The sequence below is a fragment of the Athene noctua genome, chromosome 1, assembly GCF_965140245.1.
Source record: "Athene noctua chromosome 1, bAthNoc1.hap1.1, whole genome shotgun sequence".
Classification (NCBI taxonomy): Eukaryota; Metazoa; Chordata; class Aves; order Strigiformes; family Strigidae; genus Athene; species Athene noctua.
The window spans coordinates 250,797,443-250,817,674 of record NC_134037.1 but is presented as its reverse complement, the minus strand read 5'-3'; the positions used below and the strand labels follow the sequence as shown (position 1 = coordinate 250,817,674).

Genomic DNA, 20,232 nt, shown 5'->3' with positions numbered 1-20,232 from the left:
AGTATCTATCTTCTCCTTCAGGCACCTGACAAAATTATCTTCACAAAACTTGAAAGTTCTATAATTTTGATAAACAGTGTAGTGACTACTACTAAAAACTTCTAGATATGAAATAGAGTGCCCTAAACAGTACAAGGTAAAGCCTGAAGACTCTGTCTTGCTGTTTAAAAACTCCTGAGGGGCCCCAGATGCACTCCTGTAATACATACAAGATGTAATAATACTACATAAATTTTGTTCTTGCTTCCTATGGATTTGTACTAATTCATCAAGCCAATGGAGTACCAAAGCTCTCAGTTATGTGAAAGGCAAAGGACCATGTAACAATTTTGTTCCTTCATAACTTAAAGAAGTTTTGCATCAGGACAGCTAGTGGATGACCTGATATTGAACAAGACACTGCAGAGTGAAGGATTGTTCTGGTCAGGCCCATCTCCCCTTGCTTTTCACCCTGAGCTCTTATTTAAACAAACAAATAACTTAAGCTTTCCATTTCACTTAGAGGAAAGAATATGCAATTGCACACTTCTAAATACAGCCTCCATGTCTTTAATTAAAATCTTACATTCCTGAAGTGAAGTCCTGGGATTCATTTCTTAGGTAAAGTTGAGCTACTTGGGGTTTAGGTGAACCTGAAAATTAATAAATCAGCAAATAAGCTGTAAACTACAGTGGAATATTTCCTGTTTCTGCCAGCTGATCCATCAGGAGAGATCCTGTAAAAGTTCATCTAGAGCTGTCTCCACTGATTTTTTAAAGAAATGTAAGAGTTTATTAAACATTCCTTTGACTATTGGCACTAGACCCCATGGGAAGTCAGATGTGCAGTCAATATAATAGGCACATCCCCTCCTCATGTGTTGAGGATAACTCTGGCTGCCATGTCACTTGGTGAAAATGAACCATTTATATTCATGAAGATGACAATGCTCCCCTAAACTTTTAACCTAACAAAGCCTGCATTTTATCAGTCTGCTTGTCCAGCTTCTACTCATGTGCCAAGTTAAGCAATCCATGTGTAGGTAACACACTAGTACACCCTTCATGAAATAAGGCAGCTCCTTATTCTGATGTGACACTCCACTGTGTAATAAATCCGGGTTATGCCATGGAGAAGGGAGAGACACAGAAGGAGGTATATTGTGAGAAAGAGCGCAGGACAGCAGCATTACAGGAGCAGTCTTCAGAAGTTCCACCTGACAAGTCAGGGTATTTCACCACTAAATAAAAGAGGTTCAAGGCAGAGGTCAGCACTGCAGGGCTGATTACTGCTTCATTGCTAGCTCATGTCCTCACCCTTCTAATTTTTCTCTGTTTTAAAGACTGCAAAGTCACTGGTCAGTGAAAACAGGAAGAACTTGAGGAAAAGTCTGCAGGCCTGTCCAGGAAACAATCAGTCACTTCATTCTTGTTTTGTTTTGTTTTGTTTTAAATCAGACATCTTTTCCATTTCTAGCACAAGATTCTGGAGGAAGTCTTATCATGCAGGTAACAACGCCACCAGAGATCTGGTGGAGTCCCCAAACCAAGGACACATATCATACAAGCTTAGAGGTGGAACTGAACATAACATGTCTTGGCTTTTCTCAGGAATAGAAACAGTTTACTGCAGGTCCCCTAATTTGGAAGATAATCCTTATGGCTATTTCCAGCAAGGAAGCAAATACTACTACTTTCTTCATCTACAGGTTCACACAAGAGGGATGACTCTTTGTGATTTTCCTTCTGATACATCTCTTCTGTGGATTTTTCCACAGAAAGTAATTATTACCGTCATGGGTCCTGGACAAAGTCCCAAAATCTCAACTATGTAGAACTGCCTGGACTCATAGTGCAATAACCCAGTCTGAAGTTCCTAGTTTCAAATAAGAACTCAGATTTATGAATTAGGGAAATGTGTAAAAATCCTTTCTGGAGTCAAATTGAGAAGTGAATGGAAGTGAATTAAGTGATTGGATGAATAGTCCTGACTAAGGTTCTGTTCCACAGAACAGTTAAAACAACATAAATATGAATAGACCCTTAGACTTGTTTTTTAACTTAGATCATGTGTAAATCTTTAAGGATGAAAATTCCAGAAAAACAGATCAGTTTACAGTCATAAATAGGGAGAACACAATGAGGGCTAGTAACTAACCCTTCTTTCTCTTACTTGCCAATATCAAAATTCAGGATTCCCTCTCTGAACATTAGATCAATACAAGTAGTGTAATTCCTTGTCCTACTTTATTATAGCCATCCAAAAGATCTACAGATTGAACATGTTTCCTTGAAGTATGATTGCAGCAAATTGAAAGACAAGGTTTCATGGATATTGCACACAGCCCTTTGAGAACTTCCCATTTAATTCAATCGGGGAATACTAAAGGGACAATTGAAGAAGTTGGCCCTTTTTTTTTTTTCCAAGCAGTATGACCTCAGGCAGACACCTATAGTTTCAGTATACTGCCAAGATATTACGAAAAAGATACGATTATAAACGTCAGTGACCATTAGAGAGGAACCTAATGAACCTTAAAACTTATCATTAGTTTTAGACACACAGGATAAAGCATGACATTGGAGTGAACCGTGGACTGTATTATATCACCAGAAATTATATGGTCCTCATCTTATCTGAATCAATAAAAATTCTATTTAGTCTCCATAAACTTTCAGACAGTCATAATATACCTTATACCTAAATATATCATTTCTGTTCTTTTGCTGAACACTTGCATTCTCAATGTATAATATCAGTGAAAGTACAATGAATATTTTCTGGATTTGTAAGAAATGCATTTTCTTCACATAAAATAATTAAACTATTTTACTCCATTTGTTGAAAACAATTTTAAAAGAAAGCAGAAAATATTCTGTGTTTCTATTCTGAGCAATACAGAAACCACTCCTAGTGAATGCTATGAAGAGGAAATGATTTCTACAGTTATAGAAAGTATAAAGGCTGCCAACCAACATTCTGTGTACATCTCAAATTATTTATCCCACTGCAATCTTTTCTGACAACAAAGTAATTGCTTCAGTAATACAAAAACTAGAAAATAGTTCTTGCCACACAAATCTTAGTAGCACATAAAATAGAAAGCAGGGTATAACTATTGAACAGAAAATCATATTATGAGGAATATATTTTTTCATAGCACAATTCTTTCAGTATTGAATTCAGATCGTTTCACTTATTCCTAGAGATTTTTTTTTTTACTCTCTGTTACCTGAAAAGTTCCATAAATATTTTATACTTATTAGTAAACACATTGGTGGAGAACACCATTTTGTATCACATCAGAAAATCTTCTTTACTTTAGAAATAAATAAAAAAGATCAAAAAAGATCTGAAAACATTGAAAATCTGACATCAAAAAGGATGAAAAATTTGTACAAGCCATGCCAAAGAAAAAGCATAGGACAGAACAATGCCTACAATATGATCAGAGAAAGGAGGGTACTGATGAGTCAAGACTGATATTAGGTATCTTACTACGACAGTTTGATCACTGAGAAAAATGTACCCTTTTAACTCAGGTTGTTCTATAAGGAAATTCCTTTTCTGTAACCCTGTTAAATGAGACCCCAAAAAAATTTTTTAGAAAGCTCTTTGATGTGTCTCCCTATAACATAAGCCAAGACCTCTGCTTGACCTTCAAGAAACGAGGAACATTAGGCCAAGGAAGAAATCACAGGCTCTGCGACTGCAGGGGAATGTGAATTCACCCTTTTGCTGAGCACACTAACTTCACCAGAATGGTGGAGAAATGCTGCTATTGTGTGCTTCACTGTCTGTGTTCAAGCCGTGTCTCCACACCTTGTGTTAAGGAAGTTTTCAGTGATGTTTAGGTAATAAAGCAAAAGATCCTAAAGATTTCCTTAACTCATGCCTCAGTTTGATATGTGACAATTTTGGGGCACTCTTCACTCCCAGTGCACTAACTGCTGATACAAATCGGCAGTATGCTCAATGACCTGTCACAGCATATTTCTACATTTACCCAACTTCCCAACCACTGAAAGACATTAGACCTCTGTAAATGTTCTGTGATACAAATGTGCAAAGTAAAACATGCCTGTGGCAGCACTGCTGGGCAGGTGTGACCTGTAAAGCATCCTGCAGCCCTAAGGCTCCAGTGTGCCCCTGGCCATACCCCAGCAGCTCTGCAGGACACCTGCCCTGGTTGGAGTGCAGCGCAGGTCCCCTCCACTCCACATAGTCAGGAGGTCAGGACTGCAGAGTGTCCTATGAAGAGCATGAAGATAGAAACATGACCATAGGGCCAATGGTAACAGCACATGTAATCACAGAGTCACAGAATCATCTAGGTTGGAAAAGACCTTGAAGATCAGAGGGACAAATCCTGGCTCTTAGTGCTTTCTTTAGAAAAGTGTGCATCCCGGGCCTAAAAGAGTAAATGCTTCACAGCAGAAAGAAGATGGCATGCCCCACACACTGGTGACTGTGACTTCAAGGACATAGTAACATTGCCCTAAAAGTGTCTTCTACATAGCATTTCACTACAGCTTTGAGCATCACTTCTTACTTGGTATAATCCTGAAGCAGGACTGACTGAGCACCCTAGCAAGGTATCACTCATCCTGAACTGACAGAATGGCAGTAAAAAGCCAGGAAGAGAATGAATGCTCCATCTACTACTGAAGTTAGGTTGATCAAGGGCTATGAAAGGGGTAGAGATGTGGGGGCTACATTTACAAATGTTAAAGTGGGGTTTTTTAAATCATAGACAAGAGATTCTGTCACAGTTTGCTGCACCCATCATCAGTGATATAATATTGATGTGGCATGACGCAAATAAAGAAATACAACACTAATAATCTCTTCATTTTATTCAGTTTTTCATGTTCCCTGTACGTGTCATACCTTCTTGTAAGTATTAAGGTAGAATAAAGGAAGTAAATGACAGTTTCAGATGGAATGGTTTTGATAAATACAAGCTGTTACAGTGGAGGTTTATTGTTTCAATTTTTCTTAATACAGAACCCACTGCTGCTCCCATCGATGTCAAAGCTACAAGTTTGTCTGTATCAGAGATTCTTGTTGCGTGGAAACATATTAAAGAAAGTCTAGGAAGACCACAGGGATTTGAGGTATGAACACAGAATATCATAATGAGAAGTCTTGTTGCTTTTTCTAGCATTGCATTCTGTTAACATTTGCAGTAGTGAAACTTCAATCGAAATTATGCTCAGTTTAGCATACGTATCTGTCGAACAACGGTCACAGATGTAGCACTGGAACATCTTTTATTTGTTTGTGCTTGAAAACTGTTCAACACCAGTTCTTATAACATCCCTTAGACACTTCAAAAAGAGCTGAAAGAACTGCAGGTGACCCAGCATACCTCTTTCACGGTCTGAGGAAGATTAGGTATTGACTGTTTCCAGCTCTAAGTGACCAGTTCAAACTCGTTATTTACTGAGAGCAATGAACACAGAGAAAGGAAAGTGCTTCTGCCATCCATGCACCCTCATCCCGCAGTGGCCGGGGGACATCTGCTGGGCAGATCATAAAAGGTCAGATGTCAGGAGGGGAAGCAGCAGCCACAGAGTCCACAAATAAAGCTCTGCTTAGAGACAGCCCTTGGGAAAGAGAACCGGCCCTGGTAACAGACCTTCTCGCACTTTTGGATCCAGTTGTAGCTTTGGGTCCAGTTTACAATCCAAACCTCAAGGAACAGATTCAGATCTGAGACCAAACCTATCCTTTGGGGTCACCATGACCCATCCTGACCTTGTGATTCAGGCTATGCTGCTCCTCATGAAATAGCTCACTTAGACTCAATTTACTGATTTGGGGCTATTAAACCTGTTTTAGTCCTTTAGAGAGTGCTGACTCTTTATTGGTTCTCTACAGTAACAATGAAAAGAGGGTAAACATGTAGATCTGAGGCAGATACCAATCATAAGGATGTCTAAAGATATCTTGTGACCTACTAGCACAGACTGTCTCCCTGGCACCATGTCCAGACAAGACCTGGGGACTAGTGACCATCACGGATGGCTTTAGGTGCCGGGGCAGCACCAGAGCCACCACACTCCCTAGCACAGCCTCGGGCTGGACAGCGATGACCAGGACAGCACATTTACCCCACAGCTTAGACACAGTGTTTTTTTACCTGAATGCTGTAACCTCTTGGTACTGACATGCTCCTGTATTGTTATCCAACACAGTCGAGCAGGCTGTGACTATGGCATGTCCCCTCAGATCTCTTATTTGTCCAGGTCTCTTTCCCATATATGCCTCCATGATGACGTTAGCAAACCCTCCGTCAGTTCTGTACTTTATCACCCCCTCTCCTTCCTTACATTAAACTTGTTTTTACCCCATTGCACATGGCTTGCTTCATGCAGCAAAAGTGATATCTAGTAATTTTACCTTTAGGACTGCTATATATAAAGGGAACAAAACTGTATCTGATAGAGATGATATTCACCTTGCAAACGTTATTGCTCTCCATGTTGAAGTGTTCCACTTGCTACTAAGCTTTGTCTTCGATTTCCAGGCCAGTCTTTTATCCTCTGAAATAACGTACTGACTGCACCCTGTCTCTTCAGGAAGGTGGCTTTTTTGTAACTCCTCAGATATCCTGACATCTTTTAAATTACACCTATTATATTTTACTCTTATCCTCATTCCATCGATCCCATTGATTCTCAAAACATTCTACTAACTTTGTTTTACATATTTTAAAATTTTAAAATAGCTTTTCTTTCTGAAATTGAAATTTCTCTAGAAACTTATTCTTTCATAACTTGAATGTATTTTACATTTACCTGCCTGTCACATAACACTTTCCTTAGCTCTACAGATGTGTCCTAGCAATAATGGCTGTTACAGGTAGGACAGTGGGCTCTCTTTGTATCAGATGTGGTCTTCTTGACTTGGAAAGTGTTTAGACCTTCAGAGTTCAGCATACTCTGACCCCAACAGTAGCACACCTGCTCTATGTCTTTCATGGACTTTTTAGGACTGAATTTTGAAACTGTTATTGATACAGCAGGGGTTATTAACATTGAACTTTATTAATAATTTGGCTCCTTACTGTGCTGTACACCAATTTTTGGATTCTAGTGTGAAGATCACAGAGTAAATATTTCAAGCTAAGGACATGCAGTTGACAGAACAAAAAAATGAAATATAAAATACTTCACTGCTTCTTTCTGCCTCGTCCCATGAGGGAATTACAGGAGCCTTCTGAGGTACTAGTTTTATCTGGGGAGAGGAGGGTGCTTTTTTTCTCCCCTTCCCCCACCTTTCCACTCTGTTTATTTAGCCAGAATTTCACTACCCGCTTTCTGACAGATGAATCTTTCAGGAAGTAGTTTGCTTTTTTTCTGTTCTTATTCCCAGGAAAAATTATGATTAGAGCAGCCCTTACTCAATAAACAGAAGAGTAAATGCTGCTCTCCTGCATAATTCAGCAAGACAGAACACAATCCAAGGGTGATATTGCTAGATCTTTTCAGTTCCATTTTTGGAAAGGATTTAATCAAAAGGAGATAATGACTTATAGGATCAGTATAGTGAGTCAGTGCATTACAGTATTCACTTAGGAACACTATCACAGTATCAGTCCAATTTTGCTAACATACTGATGACTCATTTTTAAAGCATCCCCTCAGTGCAAAAAGGAAGGACTCAGTATAGCAAAACACTAGGGCTAAACTGCCCCTCTAAAAAAACCCTAAGTGCAGAGCAGCTTTATACTTTCCATATGACACTTTCTTCAGCTTCTGTGAACACTATTTTAATTTGAAAACTGATTCTGAAAGTTTTATTATATGTACTACAGTGCAGAACATAGCCTGTAGCACTCCCTTAATCCACAAATAGCAAATAGATAATACACAGAAATCCAGTGACTTTGATAAAAAGATGAATGATTTATCTTTTTTTTTTTTTTACAATTATTTCTTATTGCAGAATTATTGTGGACCACAAGTAAAATGTTGTCTTCGATTCAAATTGAATGCAAAATAATCTGACTAGGCACTCTGTTTTCATGTCTCAATTTGTATTCTGCCTGTGGTCACCACAGCAGTGACAACCACCTACATGGTCTTCACATTTTTTGGCCTTTTAGCAACAGCATTATAAAAAGGGGGGCTATTTTTTAGCATTTGAATGTTTGGGCTCTAATCAACAAAAGTGACAGAATATTTACTACATATGGACAAGTTTGCAGTGACCCACTTTCACTTCAGCCCTGTTTGCACTTTGTACTAAGGAGTAATGAAAGGCAAAGTAACTTGTCCAATTTCACATTGTCATCCCTGAAAGGCAGTGTTAACGGTTATGTCACATGAGTTTTATGCAAGGTTTGCTGTACTCATTTGCATCTTCCAAAGCACATATTACTACTGACTTCAGTACAGGTTTGTCAGCTGTCCGCCCGACCTTACTAAATATATGCCAGCTACACTTTGATAAAGTAGAAGTAGCTTGAAAACTTTGTCAGAATGGTAGAAAAATATAGTGTGTGGTTCACACTTATTGTTTAGAATCCATAACCTGAAGGTTATAAAATCTATTTCAGCCCTAAGCAATACTTTCTTTGTCACTCACTAGTGGTAGGGAAGGGGAAAAGAATTACTTACTGGCTGGAAGAAAACATATTTTTGTTTTCATTTTATTTTCCAGGAAACCAAGGCTAATACTTAAGTATACTTAAGTATACCTCACAAAGTTCATGTCTTTTTCACTGGAATTCCCTCCTGGGATAGAAACTTCACTAACCTAATCAAAAGATCAACTTGCGACAACAACAACAACAACAACAAAGAAAATCTCAAATGCCATTTTCAGAGGGGATTACTTGACATAATAAATTGTTTATATCATATTTGTCTTTTCGATTATAAATATTCAAGATTTTGCTATTTCTTAGATGTACTTTATCTATTTTTACAGCGGAACAGAAAATTATGTCTCCATGGTAATAGATTTGGGGTTTTTTTTAATTTAGCGAAGTTTACCTTGAAGAAATTTAGAAAGAACATACGGATGTTTCTACCAGAGGCTGGTAAAGCAAGACAGAAAAAAGAGGACTGGTGTTTTACCAGCATGAATGCCAATTTACCAGACTTCACTTTCTGAATGAATGAATGAATGAATTTTCCCAACCACAAAATCAGCAATTGGATAGTTTTATATATGAGTCGATTTTTCCTATGAAGCTACTCATATGCTGATTCAAACCCCTCTAAAATCCTGAAGACTATAAATGGGAGTTTATAGCAGAGCAGTACTGCTGCCTTTCAAGTCCTTAAGGTATGGAACATACCCTAGATCTCTCAATGAGGGCCTCAAGAGAGCCACACCCTTTGCAATGTCCTTATCATGAATAGTTTATTAACAAGACCACCAGCTTTCTATTACCTAAAATCAGAAACCTAGATAATTATTGATTTTTCATAAGAAAATATGACTAGATATTTGACAATGGTTCTCAAGGTTGAGGTACATATCAGTTTTCATCCCTTGTATATGCAGGACTATGTGGGAGAAGAGAGTAACTGAGGAAAGAGGTGGAGGATGCAAGCTACTCCAGGGAAGGTGCCAGAACCTAGGAGTACCGAACAGTGTTTTCTTCCTTCATTTCAGTCAGCAATTGTTTTGGTGAGAGGGAAGGAACTGAGATTGATTGACCTTTTTGCATTAACCTCTCTCGTTGTGAAGGACAGTCACACCAGTGTGTTGGGATGATACAAAACCCACTTCCTCTCTTACCCAAAGTACTTGGTTCTACCATTGCACTAATATTTGTGACTTACGTGTGCCAGTTCAAAGCACTGATAGGTTTTCTGATAATGATAATTAGAATAGTGTTTCTGAAATCTGAATCATGCTGGGGGTTTTTTCAGGGCTAGCAGCAGTTCTTTCAGATCACAGCTCTTTCTCCACTAGCACTTTCTGTACTCTGAGATATCTTCAAGTTCATTTTCAGTTACATCAGTACTGCTGATGTTGGTGAATAATCAGAGAGCGCAGGAAAGTTTGTGTGTTTTGCCCACTTTGATTCATCCTACCTAATTTACACTCTTACTTGATATGCCTAATTTGTAGCTTTAATTCTTTGTGGTCAACAGAAAGAGTATTCAGACCATAACTCTGACTTTACTGAATTTAAAGAGGGCCTGCAATTAGATCAGATTAATTTATACCAAGGTATGCACACCCTAGAGACCAATTTGGAAAAAGAGTAATATTTTTTAAGATACCTTTTAACCTCAGACTTCAAGGAAGCAGTCTGTAATTATTAGAGGTAGAAAAATTTTAGATGGAAAAAAATATTAACATGATGATCTACTTTTAATGATTGCTTAACCCACAGTCAGGACAAAGCAGTCTGCATGTTCCTGCATCTCCTCTATTCAGTGATTTAAATATCATTATTGCTTTCTCTTCTGCTCAAAGAGATGGGTTTCTGGGAATCAGATATCAAAGCTTGCTATTCTTTGGCTAAATGAAAAACAAAAGAAAGCCCAGAAAAAATCTATAACCTCACAAACAACAATGTATTAAACAGACCAAATTTTCCCCTTTTTCTTCCATTTTTCAAATATGTGCTACTCTTTTGTGATTTATGCTTCATGTTATAACAAGATTTAAAGTTATCATTAGAGAACACCTACTCTGTGTGCTAAAACCCTTCTGAGCAGTATAAATTAAAGTTACAGAAAATAGCAAGATTTAAAAAAACCCAAACACATAAAAGTGTAAATAAACTCTCTGTTTTAAGAGATATGTCCAGCACTTTTAAACATTAATGACATCTTAATTTCAGTTCAAATCGATATAAGTTTCCCCACCATCGACCTCAGTCAACAATCACTGGAGTTCTTTTTTTTTTATAATCACTTTTTCCTTTAGTTCTTTTGGCCAACAGCAAATGGATGAGTGCATTAAAAAAAAAAAAAAAAAAAAAAAAAAAAAAAAAAAAGAGAAAAGCATATTCTGAGATCAAAGTCCAAACTCACCTGGCAAAACTTTAAGGAGAATTTTAAAAGCCGGGACCAAACACTTAAGGGCTTTGAAGTACAGGAGAAACTGAATTAGAAGTATTGCCAAATTGCATTTTGTGCTTTTGGTGTTTGATACAGTATATTCATTCCCTCAACGATACCTCCTTTCAAGGGGGAACACCTTTGCTGTGTGGTGCAGCAGAAATGGTTGAGAACATGACATGGTTATTTCTGCAGACTTAATGTGCAAAATATAATTAGTATCCAAACTGCTAAGCACTGGTAGAGAGCATTTCCAAACACATGAAAAATATCAAAAGGACTAAGTTATGCTCCCAGATTTTTCCACACTCATCAGATTTGAATATCTATGTAGTCCTAACACCAATATTTGGAAAAGCATATTTTCCCAACTTCTTTATACTAAAAAAAAAACCTTCCGTGCAAAAGCTGGGGGCTATCTACTGTCTTGTGAGTTGCATTCATATGAGATGTGTGTGTCCTGTGACTAAACAATGACAACTACTTAGAATTTTGCTCTTGGCTCACTAGAACCAGGATTTCAGTTGCATTTCCATCCCTGCTACTGTCTACCTGTGTAACCTTGGCTAAGACACTTTTCCTTGTTGGATCCTCAGCAGACTTCACTAACTGTATGATAGGGTCTCCAGGATATGTGCTGTCTCTCACTACCTGTCTGTACAGTCACTAATACTATGTGGCTCTCATTACTGTAGTGCCAAGTTTGTAAAGATGCATTGCAAGTAAAATGAAAGGAATCTGACTGCCCAAGAGATGATAAGCATTGGAGGTTCAATTCTAGTGTGTGAATAACTGGGGTTTAATTCTTTTTTCTTTCCAAGAAAGATGTGACTAGGTATTACTTCAGATACCAACAGGGCTGGTCCAGCATTCAGCTAGCAAAATACCTCAGTGAATCACGCTTACTTCAGAAACAAGTGGTGACTACAGCTAGATTTGCTGAGTTGTAATTAACTTAAGAATTAAAACAACAACATTTTAACATGAGATAATGCAGGCACACACACACACAAATATTTACATGAATTTTACAATTGAAAGAGTAGACTTTGAGTTGGCACAAACTGATATACCCTGAATCAAAGTTAACAGAGTCACTTTACTCAAGTGAAGATATGACCTCAAATGTATATTTTTGTAGCCAGGTCTTTCTAGATTTTTATTTTTTTTTCTTAAATGCCAGTGCTAGTGCAATTATAAAAGGTCAGCATTGTACTCATTGGTCTTATTTTCCTATGAAATCCTTGGGTTTTTGGTTCGCCATTTTCTGGGATACATTCACAAGAGTGCTGTATTGTCCATGACCTTTTCCTCAGAGGAAAAGTTATCCAGATATAATATGAATAACTTGTTATGAAATATCCAACTTTGCAGAAAAGGTCAAAATGTGGAATAAATGCAAGTATGTCTCAGCATGAATAATGGTAAACTGGTCTTTGAATGGCACATTAGTGACATCTCCTGTTAGGTAAAATAAGTCCCCATGAGAACTACCTTACTTGTGTAGGTCACTTAGATACATTAAAAAGAGTACCTCTTTTTTCCAATTATACCCTGAAAATACTGGTCCCTGAGGAGACTAGTCAAATTCCTAGCTCAGCTCTATAACCTCTTTGAGATTATGATAAACTCAGTGCAGATACAGGAAATATGGACTAAGAACCACCAAACATAATTTAGGGTTTTTTACGTCTGAAAAGGAAGGGCATAAACTTACTATCAAAACTTAATTTACCAGAAACCTGTTTATATCCAAGAACGAAAACTGAATCCACTTCCTTCTACTTCTTCAGATAAGGTTTTTCAGATGAATGAAAGATTTCCTTCAGTGTTCTGTCATTTCCTATTCACTACACTAAGACATCTCATGGTTCTGAATTGCACAGGGCCAGGAAAGGACTATTGCTCACAACAGTTCTTAGCTGATGTGGTCAGAGCTTTCCAGGGTGAAGGTAGACGTTCTGGTGACCTACCAGAGGATGAGGTCCCTTTGAACTCTCTGAAATAATTTTGTCTCCCTGCCAATATCCATCTTCTGCTCCTCCATCTTGTAGTTACTTCTTCTTGTGCCAGTACACAGCAGTTGGATGTGCTTCAAATAATACCATGAGATTCTGAGTCTCTCCATTTTGGAGAAGTGAACATTGCTTGGCTCTGAGGTTAGACCACCAATCCCACATGCTTAAAAGAGCCTGATGATCAGACCAAAGGCAGAAATGGCAAAAAGACTCTTCACGGGATGACATGTATAAGAATCTGGAAGCATGATCTTCCCAGTTTACTGTATTAATCCTTCATTTGGTTGCTTGTTGGCAGGTTGGTTACTGGAAGGACATGGAGCAGGAGGAAGCAGCAGAAAAGGTCAAAACTGAGGGAAATGAATCATCCATCCTTCTGACAGGATTAGAAGGAAACACATTATATCACCTAACAGTGAGGGCGTACAATGCTGCAGGGTATGGACCACCCAGCATTGCTGTGCGTGCAGCAACCAAGAAGTCCCGTAAGTTATCACAGTACCTTTGCTCAAAGGCAGGAGTAGCCTCTGCCCGCTTGAGTTTTCCTTTAATAAGTGTGTATAATGATCAGGAATCATGCATAATTTTGCTTCATGGCTTTGCCTTGGTATTTAGAAATGAATTCATATGACTTTGCACCCATAACAAAGGTTATCTTCCTAGAAAACAAGGTGGTTTTGACAAAGAAGAGAGAGAAATAGTTCAACTTCATAAGCTCTGTGGAGCTTATGTGGTCAGCTGAGTAAATACACCATGATCTATTAAATAACAATTCTAATGAGAAAAAAAAAAAAAAAAAAAAAAAAACTCTTTTAAAATTCTGGCTAGAGTTGGGACCCTGCTAACATGACCAGTTGTAAATCTAACTAAAGATTGAAAACCTTTTATTTTGATTTGAAAGAAACTACCTATAGAACATATTTATGTACATGTTATTTTTTCTTCTCAGCTCCCAGCCAAGCACCAAGCAATATTATGTGGATACAGGATGGTTCTCATGTGTCTCTTGGGTGGGAGCCAGTCAGACCTCTTGCTAATGAATCTGATGTAATGGGATACAAGGTCAGTTCTTCCCCTTCCTTTCTCACCTTTCTTCCAGATGACTACTTCTATTCCTTGATGTTTTTTTTCCCTTTCTTGTTTTTCTGTGTAACTAAAGGATGCTGCACAGACTGTCTGCAATCGGTTTTCACCATGAAATGCAATAAATAAAGTTGAAAAGAGCTAAATGCTCCAATATTTTCTGTGTTGTGATTTTCAACCACTGATTATAAACTGAGTAAGCTCTATCTGAGGGGATCAGTTTATCATATCTGACTCAGAAGTGGCTATTAATAAGACCAGCCAGCAATGAAATTCCTACTAACGCTTCAATTTAACTGTGTTTGCAGTAGGATTTAGAGAAATGCAGAAGAAAAAGGCATCTTAAAATGACATTAAAATTAGTATTTTTATGGAGTAGAAACACAAACACTTCAGTTTGTTTTGTGATCATACTGGTGATGTTCAACAATTGGTGGTAATAACATCTGGCATTTAAAGTTCTGAAGTTTTAAAGCAAAAACCACAGATTAACTCAAAAAAAAAAAAAAAAGTCATAAAAAGCAGTGGAATTCCCTGCAATCTTTTAAATCAAAGCAGAATGATTTAAATGTTTTTACAGAGGTATGTGGAGTGGGGTTTTGAAGCATATATACGTCATTTCTATAGACTACAATCTGATATTCCCTCTGATACATCAGGAAATATCACCACGAAAGTGTAAAATGCTTCAAATAAACCAGAAACTGCTCTAACCTTTATCAGTGTAGTTGAGATTATGAAAAAGTTGACGACTACTTTGGGTTTTTACACCTCTGACCTTTTCAATTTTGTCTGGGAACAGAAACTCTTACGCAGAAATAGCAAAAAGACAGCTATGTACTCACTTGCTTTCCTCCCACACACCATAAGCTTGTACTGAGTTTCACAGGAGATGCAGGGACAGATTTGAGCTATTCTCAGTTGACTTAGCCAGCTAAGATAAACACAGTAAGGACATTATTTAGGCCATTTTTTTCACCTTTGAAGTTGTGTTCTTGAGCCAAAAATGTGAATATCTACATGAATTTGGTGATAAGAATTTGAATCAAATGGAACCCAAAATGCATTTCGAAGAAATTTTGGAGAAAAAATTGTGTAACACTTAATACTGGAGAGGGTAAATGCTATATCTTCACTCTGGATCATAATCAATGTCCTTCGACATTCATTAATTGTTAATATATTTTGCTATTAATGTTTTGAAGCCATTGGAGGGAGGGGACAGTAAAAGCAGATGATTATTCAAATGTAATATCAAGAAATCCTTAAAGAAAGCATGAAGTTAGCATTTCAGTGACTACGTTATTTACAGAAAATGTCTGTTATACAACTTGAATGACTACTATGACCAATGTCTACTTTATTGACCGTAGGTATTATTTAGGCAAGAAGGCCAGAGCAACAGTCAAGTTATAGAAACACAGAAAACTTCTGCAGTGGTACTTCTTCCTGATGTCGGTGTCTACATCATTGAAGTCTGTGCAGTCAGTGAAGGAGGGGATGGGACTGCGAGTCCCCAGATCAGAGTTCCATCTTTTTCAGGTAAAGTTACACTTATATTTCTAAGAGTGGTGATTATAGCAATGCTCATTAACTCTATTATTCCTACCTGAAAAAAAGTGTTCTCACAATTCTCTAGCTATTAGATAAAATCATTAATCAGTCTTCAGTTCTCTGCTGAAACAAAGGTATCTTGTGGCATTTAAGATGCTCAGGAGCATTGGAGGCATCCTTGTGGGGCTGATGAACAAAGCAGAGGGTTTACAGGAAACGTCTCCCTTTCTAGAATAACATCTGGGAACCTAATTGAGCTGTAGATGTCTCTACACATGCACTATGTGTCTCAAACAGCATTGTAATTGAGATGTAATCCATACAGACCAACAGTGGAGTCTGGACAGCAATTCAGCTGATCTTCTGAATTTAAATATTCAGACATAGGCACATAAGGAGATCAGAGATGTTCTAAGGTATCCCAAACATTTGCACAGAACTGATAGATATGATGTGGAACTTAGTCAGAAATGTACATCATTCTGGACCACCAGCCAGAAGTGAACTATCTAACACAACTAAAATGGCATGTATTTAGGTAGCTGAACCCTGTGTATGTGCCTGCTTTAGAATAAGCTGAATTTCTCTGTAGGTTCCATTGGCTCCCTTGAGTAGATATTACTTTATTAATTTATTAACATATTACAGTATTAATGTATTATCATTAAGTAAATTATCATGTCTAAGCACAAGGAATCTTAATTCTAACATTCTTTTAATATTTTAAAATTCCTCTAAACATTACTTTTTAGTCTTTAAGGAGTATTTCCCAAAAGCTGTGAGCCTGAAACTTCAATCTAGACCTAAAATTTCAACTTTAATCCAGTCACAAACTACAGTGCTATCAGAATGTAGAAGACACCAACACACTCCATGTAATATTTGCTTCATGTATCTTTTAAGACATAACTCTAGGCCACAAAACCTTTCATTCCCTCTAAGCTGATAATTTTTATTAGACTATGCACTACAGATCATTTCCACTTATGACAACTGTGGTCCAAAGAAACCCAGCGTGGTTCCCTTCCCATCCTGTGATCTGTTGCCACCACCAGCCCATAGCGCGTTTCCCCTTAGCACACCTTTTTAAGGGACTGCCGTGATCTACAAACGTCACTGGGCTACTGGGCAAAAGACCACTTTTTCCTCTGGACAAACATCGAGATCAAGGGGTTAGCTTTCATTCCTCATTTCAGGAAAAATACTTGTGATGGCAACAGCCTAATTCTTCCTGAGGATTAAGGTATAAAACCACATACCTTTTTGGAATTTCCTATTCTTTTTCAGACTGAATATGAGGATTCAACATGTTCATTGCTGCAATATCATCATAAAATACCCAATTTCCTTATGTTTGTGTAGGGAGCCTATTTTGTGATTGCAGTTCTCATGAGGTAATCCATTGCCTAAAATTTAGGCTTTTGCTGAGTGTAACAGAATACAGGTTTGGGGCAAATCTAGTACCTAAATGTACTGAAAATCATTTGCATTGTTTGTTCCTTATACTTTGATTTTCGTTTCAGGAGGGAAAGTAACAAGTGCTCAATCCACCTTACATGTGTCGTCCACTTCCTCATCCTCTGTAACACTGCTTTTGGCACTGATGGTTCCTTCAACATCATGGTGAAGACTTCAGACTTTGTTATTGTTATTTGTTTGCTTTATCTTGATGACATCAAAGGATGGAGTTTTATGTTCGTGGAGAAACTGGAAACCCAAGCTAATGCTTAAAGACCCATAGAAATGCCTGTAGTGCTCTTAGAGGAGTGTTGGAGACACAGTCAAAAATTCATCAGGTTTTTTTCTTTATTTGTAAAAGTCCTCTGGGGAGAGGACACTTCTTGGCCCAAAAATATGCAGATTGTATGTAATAAACTTTTGTAATCAGAGGTAATTTCTGTCAAATGTACTTTACTTTTTTAATATGTTTGATTTTGGTGACTCCAGTCATGTATCATTAGGTGTTTAAACAGTGGTATCTAGTATAGTACATCTGTTTGGTTTGGGAAAAAATCATTTTTATAATATAGAACAAAGCTTTGTCAAATACTTTTCTTGCATCCCCTACGGCTGGCTGTTCCTACTAATATAATAGAAAAATGCAGTTTAGTTACACAGCCCACTGCAAAAGTGCAGAGAATTTGTTCTGAAAATATATGAATATGTATTTAATTAACAAAAAGAATTGTCAATATAATACTAGACAGCACACTCAGAAAGTGTCAAAATGGAGCAGAAAAGCCATTTATTTTATTGCAAGGTAAATGGAAATTGATTAAACACAAACTTAAAAGGAAACAAGTTTGGTTTTTATCAAATACCACATGAATCAAATATTTATTTTCAATAGCAAATAAAAAAATCAATTCCTAACACATATGACAATGAAAACTCCACTGGGCATTTAAACATGATATATGTTAGGCTGCTAAGTGGACAAACTAAGCAATGCAAGCAGATAAACCTACTTTTTCCAACCACTTCTCAGCTTTTTTTCTTTTTTTTTTTCTTCTGGGTCCATTTTTTAGTAGCATTCTGTGCTTTATATATTTGGTAATCAAGTTGAAGTATATATGAAAGCATATTATGGAGATAATATTAACATTTTTTTTGAATGTAACCTTTCACATATACACAGACTCCAGTAGGATATATTTTAGAGAATGCTATGTCTGAAAAAAAAAATAAAAATATTTGGATAAGTGCTACTGAGCATCATTCCAGTTATTTAGCTAATTGGCTCTATTTCTATAGCTCACTAGAGATTATTCTTGTAGGGACTGTGTGCTATTAGTTTCAATCCCCACATATTTCACTCATTTGGACAATTTATCTACATTGGAATGTTTTTGCACATATTGGCACCCAAATGAAAACGATCCCCAGGGTATATGGTATGTGTGTTTGTACAATTATGGTGTGCATGGTATTACAAGGGACAGTGTTTTACTACCATGTGTCTAGAGATCATGCCTAGGATGAACATTCCCTTGCCTGGGAATAATTAATTCAAAAGAGTTTAACAGACAGGTCCTAATAGCCTAGTTCTTCTAGCTGTCCATCCCTCTAAAAATTTTGACACAACCTTATCTTGGTGGATGTGTTCTGGGTCTAAAATGCAATTATTTTGCCAGCTCACTAGCAAAATAATACTTGGCATTTAGCTACTACACCTAACTGTGCCCTTTCTTAGCAGCTTTAAAATAGTAGCCAAGAAAGCACAACACAGATAAAATGCTTGGTAGCTAAAAAGTTGACTATAACTACATTTTTTTTCTTTTGAATATTTTATCAGTAAAACTTTTCAGAGATCTTTTAACTAAAAACTTTATTACCCACTGTTTTTTTAAATAATTCTCTAAAAAATAGGTGTTAAATTTACTTAATCACCATGTTGCTAGGAAAACAAAGGCAGGATAGCAGCTGAGCACAGACTGTAGATACAGACAGAAGAACTTCTATATGTCTGCTTCTGGAAGAGCCTTTGACATCAAAGAAAGGAAGTGGAATGTACCTTGTTGACAGAGCAAACTCTTAGAAAATAACTTCCTGCTGTCATTTGTAAAACAGTAGCATTGCTGCTGTGCAGGACTTGCATTACCAAACCACCGTTTTTCAAAAGGTTAAAATAAACAAGAATAAAGGGGCGAAGCAAAATGGCTCTTTTATAAATTAGTTAAGCATCATTTTCTCTATTTTTTATATAGTTGCTTGTCAATTCAGTTTATTTCAGAGTATTCAAAAAGGCTACAGTTACTGCTGCTGGCGTTCTGGTTAAGCAACTTTCTGAATACAATAAATGGCTATGCTTTATAAGAATTAAAGTCTGATAAGAAGACAGAGCTGCATCTAGATTTATCTCGATCTCTAGTATCAAGATACAAATAGAAATACTGAACATACCATCAGGTAATGTAATTCTATTGCAGGGACAAAAAGGGGTATGTTTTATATTCAACATGGACAGAATATGTATTTTGCATCTTAAATATATTAATAAACATGTTTAAAATGTTTAAGTACCTATGTATTACCTATTTGTTACTTTGTAGAAGATGATGTTTCCTTATCATGACATATTATTTTTTAGTTGCAAAGGAAAGCTCCTTCCTTTTTCATGTAAAAGATTGTAATAGTGCAGTCTAGTGTCACTGAGGAGACTGTATTTTTGTATAATGCCACAAGATCTGTTTGGAAAAAATAAATAGAAAGAAACTTTGTTTTGCAGACCAAAAGAAAGATATTGTCATGGCCCATATCAAAATGTTAGATATATTGTATACAATCTGTATATATGCTATATATAATGGTATATACGATGTGGAAGACACAGTAATATAATAGTTCCTGTGTACTGTTCTTGTAACATTAGATCTTTTTAATAAATAATTCTCTTTTTATTGACTTTTATCTTATCTCCTGTCACATCCTGAATTATATTCATTGAGGACAAATGTTTTGGATTCCTGCAGTAGCAACATTTTAATTACATGACTTCCAAGAAGAAAATTATGAATCTGCAATAGTGAATGTAGACAATGCAGCCATTAAAACCAAATAA

At 36.9% G+C, this 20,232-nt stretch overlaps 1 protein-coding gene across 10 annotated transcripts in view; it reads left to right on the top strand.

Annotated features, from left to right (window-relative positions):
• CNTN5 (contactin 5) overlaps positions 1-20,026 on the top strand; it is a 670,135-nt gene extending 650,109 nt beyond the window's left edge. For all 10 annotated transcript variants that reach the window (XM_074916722.1, XM_074916731.1, XM_074916703.1 and 7 more), the window contains 5 exons: positions 4,988-5,097; positions 13,333-13,519; positions 13,984-14,096; positions 15,491-15,659; positions 17,195-20,026. In XM_074916722.1, the coding sequence (XP_074772823.1) occupies positions 4,988-5,097; positions 13,333-13,519; positions 13,984-14,096; positions 15,491-15,659; positions 17,195-17,298 (683 nt within the window). In that variant the 3' untranslated portion in view covers positions 17,299-20,026. The remainder of the gene's footprint in view (positions 1-4,987; positions 5,098-13,332; positions 13,520-13,983; positions 14,097-15,490; positions 15,660-17,194) is intronic.
• The last annotated feature ends 206 nt before the right edge of the window (positions 20,027-20,232 follow it).